We start from the raw sequence: 7,527 nt of genomic DNA, 5'->3' as shown, positions 1-7,527 counted from the left end.
AATGAGGAATGTCAGATGTTACAAGAAGCCACTACAGGTAGAAGTGAAGCTGTAAGGGTACCAAGCTGTTAGCCTGTACCACTGAAAAGAGAGAACATTTCAAGTTTTGCTCTCCTTACGTCAATTTTGCTTGTTTTTTTGCCCACAGCCCATGCTTTTTACAACAAAGTCTTATTAAATAATTCCCATCCACCCCTTCTGTCACCTGGAAATGTTTCAAATTAAACGAACAAGACAGAGATAGACAAGGCTTGGGTCTATGAGTGAGATTTCTCCCCCCACCCTTTTGTTCGTGGAAAGTGTCTTGTTTTTTCAAATTGTTAAAACCTTTCAGGACAGGGACTGAATTCATTCTCCCCCCACCCCCTTTTTGTAAATTCTTCTTGCGAACAGCCCCTGTCAATTGTGGGCATGATAAGTATATGACAATTACAACAGCATTATATGAAATGGATGAAGGGATTGCCGGATCTGTTGCACAAAAATAGATTTTCTTGCTATGATGAAGCTAGTCCCTTTTAAGTATCCAGTGTTCAACTGGACTCAGATTTGTGGGGACCAGAAACAAAGACCTTCATTATGAGTGCATGGTGACGGATGCATAGCTGGGCACTTAACATGCTCAGAGGTTCTCTAAAATATAGTACCAGTCTTGAGGCTAGGGGTCCTCAGCAGCCACAAAATGACCAGCGTTTCACGGAGATGAGAAGTCCCAAACAGATTTGAGGGCAGATCAAGATGGGTAGCCATGTTAGTTTGTCTGTCGCAGTAGAAAAGAGCAAGAGTCCAGTAGCACCTAGAAGATGAACAAAAGTTTGTGGTAGGGTAGGAGCTTTCGTGTGTCTCAGCTCATTTCTTCAGTTAGTCTGTCCGTAGAAGTGGAAAAGAGCAAAGGTCCAGCAGCACCTGTAAAACTAACAAAATTTGTGGTAGGGTATGCGCTTTCGTGAGCCACAGCTCACTTCTTCAGTTTGTCTGTAGCAGTGGAAAAGAACAAAAGTCCAGCAGCACCTGTAAAACTAACAAAATTTGTGGTAGGGTATGGGCTTTCGTGAGCCACAGCTCCCTTGTATCTGAAGAAGTGAGCTGTGGCTCACGAAAGCTCATACCCTACCACAAATTTTGTTAGATTTGGGGGCTTATGTTCAGATCCAAAGACATACACATGCACTGGTGGCTAGGAAATCCAGATATAGGGCAAAAGTCTACATCCTCCAAGGTTATTGTATTGTCTTCAAGAACTCCTCAAGAACTCAATAGCCTCTTGGTCTAGAGGCACCTCTCCCTGAGCAAGGATGTGGTACAGCCGATCGGGAGTGGCCTTCTCTCCCTCACCGTTCTTCCAGCTCTTTAGCATGTAGAAGTTTCGCATGACCGCGTTGCCAGGATTTTCCTCTTCAATCTGTTCCAGACGTGATGCTTCTACCCCCAGGTACTCGATACCAATGGCCCTCCAGTTCTTGCCCAGGTTTCTAGCCAGCTTCATCAGGTCCTTCTCCGACACTCGCCCTGAAAAAGAGAAATTAAATGAATGAGGTATATAAGAAACAAGCTCTCGTGGGGCCCTAGCGGGGTTAGGTGAGCGCGCGACAACAGGGCTTGTCGAGGAGGCCAGCGCAGGAGTGCGCCAGGCTGCCTGCCTCCCCTCCCCCTGGCAGCCCTCCCTGCCACTCCACCCAATGGGGCCAAACCAGGTGGCTGCCAGGTGAAGGAGCACACCAGGGTGCCTGCCCCCCCCAATCGGGGCACTGGGGAGGGGGCAATGCCAGGCCTGGCCATCCTGCCTTCCCCCTGCCCCAATCGAGGTGCTGTGGAGGGGGCAATGCCCGGCCCGGCTGCCTTGCCCTCCCCCCAACCAGATCAGGGCCTGGCAAAGGCGGCAATGCCTGCCCTGCCTGCCCTGCTCTTTCCAGAGCCCCATTGTATTTTCCCCTCACAATGGGCTCTGTTTACTAGTAATAGCATACTTTGTAAACCGCACTGAATGGATGTTACGTTGTCCTGAAGGGTGGTATATAAACGGAAAGTTTTTGCTGTTTTTATTCTTGGGTCTCAGATATGGGAGACTTCTTGAGAAGCCTGCTTATGCTACCCGGGGTTCTACGGTAGCAGAAAGCCAAGCTATAAATATAATTAAAGAAACATAATTTCATCGTAACTGGGCTCTCTCTACCTGCCCAGACTCTGTGTCCTGTACTCACTGGCTGCTGGGGTTGTCTCAGCCAAGCTCGCCATCCTCGAAGTGGGCTCTCTGGGCTTCTCACTGACCGGGAGCGGCTGTCCTTGCGTATGTGACCCTGTAAAGCAACAGGAACACTGATGGCGCTGCACTAATAATAAAGTACCAAAGAGTTTATCGTCTATAGCCATAGGCCATCACAAATTTTCCAAACATCAACTAATAAACAGTTAAATCCAGTATCACAGTTTGAAAAGGTTAATTAAAATTAATTAAGACAGTACAGTATACCACACTGTCCCAGGAATTACGAAACAGCCTCATTCAGTACCACCTTAGATCTTATCTTTTTGGCTGCGAGTGCAAATGGAGAGACTCTGTAGGGACACATGGTTATCCGTGTCAGATAACAAAACACAATCTTCTCGATTTCAGAATATGGGTTTGTGGCTGGTAGGGTTCTGGCCAAGAATTTAGCTCTGGGTACACTATATAATAGTCAATAAAGTAGGTAGCGAGAAAGGTTCTCCACTGTAGATGATCCACAAATGCAGCTGTGGTGTGAGAATAACGCCCTGCCAAGAGAGCCGTTTGTATCATCTGAAAGCGCAGAGCAGTGAAAGACACTCTGAGGTTATAATGAGAAATACTGGCTAGGTGGCCTCGGGTAAGCCACTCCTCTCAGCCCCAGCTCCCCAGCTGTATTGTGGGGATAACAACAATAACTTGTTCACCGCTCTGAGTGGGGCACTAATCTGTCTAGAAGAGCGGCCTATACACAGCTGTAGCATAGTTGTTAAGTGGTTGGGCTGTGAACCAGCACTCCGCTGGTTTGAATCCCACTACCGCCATGAGTTCAGCAGGTGGCCTTGGGTAAGCCATTGCTCTCAGCCCCAGCTCCCCAGCTGTATTGTGGGGATAATAACATTAACTTGTTCACCGCTCTGGGTGAGGCACTCATCTGTCTAGAAGAGCAGTATATAAGCACTAATAATAAAGTAATCATAACCAGACTGAGGGTTGGATCTATGGCAGCTCTGGCTTACTACCTGCTTGCTCCATCAGCCAGCCTCCAATAACAACAGTGTGTTTATATACCGCTCTTCTAGACAGATTAGTGCCGCTCAGAGAGGTGAACATACTGTTATTATTATCTCCTGCCATAACTATTATTTCTACTTATTAGGAATTATTTATAACTTTTAATTTTTAACATATATTGTTATCACATTTTAAATCGTATATTGGTTTTATATTTTTAAATTGTATTTTAGAGTAGTGTACGTTCTTGTTTCTGTGTTATGCTGGTCTTTGTAATAAACAGATCGCTTGATTATCCCTACAACACAGGTGGGGGAGCTGGGGCTGAGAGGAGTGGCTTACCCATGGCCACCTACTGAGCTCATGGCAGTAAGAGGGATTCGAACCAGCAGCAGAGAGCTGACAGCAATCCAACCGCTTAACCACTATGCTTTCTCTGTGGTGGCCCCTGCCCTGTGGAACAGCCTGTCTGAGGAGCTCAGGAGAGCCCCCACTCTCCTAGCTTTCCACAAACAATGCAAAACAGAATTATTCAAAAAGGCTTTTGGATTGTAGGGAGGGGCCTCAGATGCTCCACTAATGAGTTAGGGACCATAGACTTCACTGCTATGTTGCCTTTTACGTACAATCTGTTGCTTTCAATATGTGCTCCTGTGTCAGCCCTAGAACTGCTTATGTTTTGTTTCAGCATCTCTTCAACTCTTTATTGGATCCTTGCTAATGCTATGTCTTTGTAAACTTGTATTTATTTACCCTGTGGCATTGTTTATGAAATTGTCCTTGATACTGACTGCACTACTCTCACACTATGTAATCCACCTTGACTCTCAGGGCCAAGCTACACATGATGAATGACACTTGAATGGCAAGTGGCTTGAGTGGAGGGCAAGTGAACAGGGAGGAATACACGTGAGGGCCAAGCTACAAGTTACAAACGACACTTGAACGGCAAGTGGATTGAGTGGAGGGCAAGTGAACAGGGAGAAATACACTTGCCGTTCAAGTGTCATTCGTCACTTGTAGCTTGGCCCTCAGTGAGCAAGGTGGACCATAAATGACATAAATAAATAATAAAGAGTCTAGTAGCACCTTTAACCCACCTTATTGTTGCACAAGCTTTTGAGAACCACAGCTCTCTTCATCAGATGCATCTGACAAAGAGAGCTGTGGTTCTCGGAAGCTTATGCTACAATAAAGTGGGTTAGTCTTAAAGGTGCCACTGGACTCTTTCCTATTTTGCAACATGGCTAACTAACTCCTCTGGATCTAGGAATACGTTTACCTGCCGCAGGTGCCTTCTCAGGTGAGGCATCCATTGTGGGAGCCCCTTCCTGTCCCTGGAGGAGGTACTTCTTCAGCAGGTCCCTCCTGGGGACTTCATACAACACTTTGGCCGCGACCTCCAGCTCTCTTCCCGGGTAGTATTTCAGCAGCAGCTCGGCCAGCTGGACGCGATCCGCGTTGTCCAGCTTCCCGCGGGGAATGCGGGTGGGCTGCCCGGGGAGCTCCGGCAGGTAGAAAGCAAAAGCGCGCAGCTCGTCGCTGCTCAGGTCGTCGAGGACTCTCAGCAGCGTGCGGTGAGCCATGGCGCCGGAGGATGCCCGAGGCTCTTGAGGCTGCAGAGCGCCCGAGCTGGGCGGGAAATCCACCGGGGCCGGGAACCAAAGGAAGGGGCTGGCTCGAGCTTCCTCCCGCCGAGGCTCGCTTTCGCTTTCTACCGGAAAAGGAGGGCGGTTGTCCCGACAAAGAAAGGGGACGCGGAGGCTGCCAGCCTCCAGGTGGCGGCGGGAGATCTCCCGGAATTGCAACCGATCTCCAGGCAGCAGAAATCAGTTCCCCTGTGGAGGAAATGGCTGATTTGGGGTGTGAGCTCTGCTAAGGTCCCTCCCCTCCCCAAACCCTGCCTTTTCCAGGTGCCATCCCCCAAATCTCCAGGAATTTCACAACCTGGGGCTGGCAGACTGCAGCTGCCTTCCCCACCAACGCAGCCAGAGCGCCTTGCGCTCAAGGCGCGCACCATTTAAGCCTGAAAAGAAACCGCGTGGCCTCCGGGCCTGCAGTCGTTGTGAGCAGAAAGCCTCTTCCCCTTCCCCTTTTACTGCCCAAAATCATAGTCCCTTTCAGCCGATTTTATTCCAGCGGGGGAAAATGTACGGGAGGGCTGGGTTAGAACGGGGTATCTCGCTCCAGTGCCCCTTCCCTAACGCAAAAATGAAACAGGAGGCAGAGGCGTCTTAAAGACGAGAAATAGTAAAGAGTCCAGTAGCACCTTTAAGATGAACCATCTTTGGAAAGGTCTGAATTTGAAGGGAATGAATAAACTAATGTGCCTTTTGTCCACTAGGTGGCATCAAAGGTAAAACATTCAACGTCGTCTAGGAGGCTCAAGGGCCCGTGGTGAGATTGTGCAACGATAAGGGAATCCTAACTATATGGAAATATATTGTGTGTGTGAGAGAGAGAGCACAATCACACGTATTTGCTCTTCTCCTTGAACTTCCACATGCTGACCTGAATCTCCAAACAGTCTATATTCACAAAAGATATATGCATATAGGAATTAGGTCTGTCAGGTGAAGTAGCTAGCTTCAGGTAGGGAAATTCCTGGTAATTTGGGAATAGAACCTGGGGAAGGCTGGGTAAAGGGTGTGTGGGGGATCTTAGGGCCAAGCTACAAGTGACGAATGACACTTGAACGGCAAGTGTATTTCTCCCTGTTCACTTGCACTCCACTCAATCCACTTGCCATTCAAGTGTCATTTGTCACTTGTAGCTTGGCCCTTAGTGGGGTATAATGCCACAGAGTCCATACTCTAAAGCAGCCATTTTCTCAAGGGGAACTGTAAATAAATGAATAGAGTCATTACAGTCTAGAGTTCTGCGGATACCATGGACAGCCAAAAAGACACATAAGTGGATACTAGATCAAATCAAGCCCGAATTCTCCCTAGAAGCTAAAATGACAAAACTGAGGCTATTGTACTTTGGTTGCATCATGAGAAGACAAGATTCTCTGGAAAAGTCAATAATGCTAGGAAAAGCAGAAGGCAGCAGGAAAAGAGGAAGACCTAAAACGAGGTGGCTTGACTCAATAAAAGAAGCCACGTCCTCCAGTTTGCAGGATCTGAGCAAGTCTGTTAATGAGAGGATGTTTTGGAGGTCTTTCCTTCATAGGGTCGCCATAGGTCGGAGGCGACTTGATGGCACATAACACAGTCTAGAGATTGGTTCGAATTCCAGAAGACCTCTAGGTCCCATCTGGAGGCTGGTAGCCCTACTGCCAGGTCACCCACCCCTGCCTAGCAGCCCAGGCTGCCAAGAGCCACTGTGTGTCCCCAAACAAAGATCTCATCTGTTTCATCCCCATATGACCCTGATCCGAATCAAATATTGTAACAAAACAAATCATTTGCCCTGCTTTACCCTTCTGTTATCCTGTTAATAACAAAAGGACCTGTTTGCCCATCTGTGTGTCCATTTGGGGCAGGCATCATGTCAGGATACAAAGCTAGGAATCTCAAAACTGGCCACCAGCTTCAGGATAATCATAGGAGTTCCAGGGCCAGAAATGAAGGGAATCAAAATATCCTGGCCCAGGTTATCCCTAGGAACCCCCCCCCCCCAATGCTATCTACAGTGGAAGCAAAGGTTTTCTGTGGCAGGCATAACTCATCAGAAAAATCATGCTAGGTGTTTGAAAATTGGGATGGGATGTTGGGAGTTGCAGTACCAAAAATGAAGGTATCGGGACATTCTAGACCAGGCAACATACAATAAGAGAGGTTTTTAAGTGAGCTTTCATGAGTCTCTAATACTTAGGGTTGTTGTGGTGTGTGGACATGGGGGTGTAGGTGATGTCACACATCACTTCTGGGCTGTACCCATAAGTGACAATGGGTGGCTCTAGGAATCACAAGAAACACTATGGTAAAACAGCATGGTTTTGCCATAGAGTTTCCAGCAATCCCTAGAGCTACCCATTGCCACTTTCAGATTCTACAGGAAGTGATGTGTTGGCACAGAGGCCTGCAGCATTCAAAATTATTTTTTCTTCTGCCCCTGCTCAGAGTGATAGTAGGCAATGCAATCAATTGGTGGGGGGTTTCCCACCATAACAGGAAACAGGAAAGAGCGTATGACATTTCTTGCCAATCTAATTTTGCCTATAGTTCACCAAAAAAGGATGTTTGCTATTGCTGTTGCTTCATCAGGTATTTGGCAGGATGAAGGACTGCTCATTCAGTATTCAAAGTACTGTTAAATTTTGCTAGTGCAGGGGGTAGAGCCTAGTAGCTACATAAGCCTTT

The 7,527-nt window shown here is 47.6% G+C and overlaps 1 protein-coding gene across 1 annotated transcript; it reads right to left on the bottom strand.

Annotated features, from left to right (window-relative positions):
• Positions 1–482: 482 nt before the first annotated feature.
• On the bottom strand, positions 483–4,869 carry LOC129346549 (uncharacterized). Its single transcript, XM_055003889.1, has 4 exons — positions 4,503–4,869; positions 2,202–2,297; positions 1,336–1,509; positions 483–796 (listed from the first exon to the last, which is right to left on the bottom strand). The coding sequence occupies exons 1-4, from the start codon at positions 4,804–4,806 to the stop codon at positions 669–671; spliced, it is 702 nt and encodes a 233-aa protein (XP_054859864.1). The 5' UTR covers positions 4,807–4,869; the 3' UTR covers positions 483–668.
• Between the last annotated feature and the right edge of the window lie 2,658 nt (positions 4,870–7,527).

Source organism: Eublepharis macularius, chromosome 19, assembly GCF_028583425.1.
Source record: "Eublepharis macularius isolate TG4126 chromosome 19, MPM_Emac_v1.0, whole genome shotgun sequence".
NCBI classification, from domain to species: Eukaryota; Metazoa; Chordata; class Lepidosauria; order Squamata; family Eublepharidae; genus Eublepharis; species Eublepharis macularius.
This window is presented reverse-complemented; position numbering and strand designations above follow the sequence as displayed.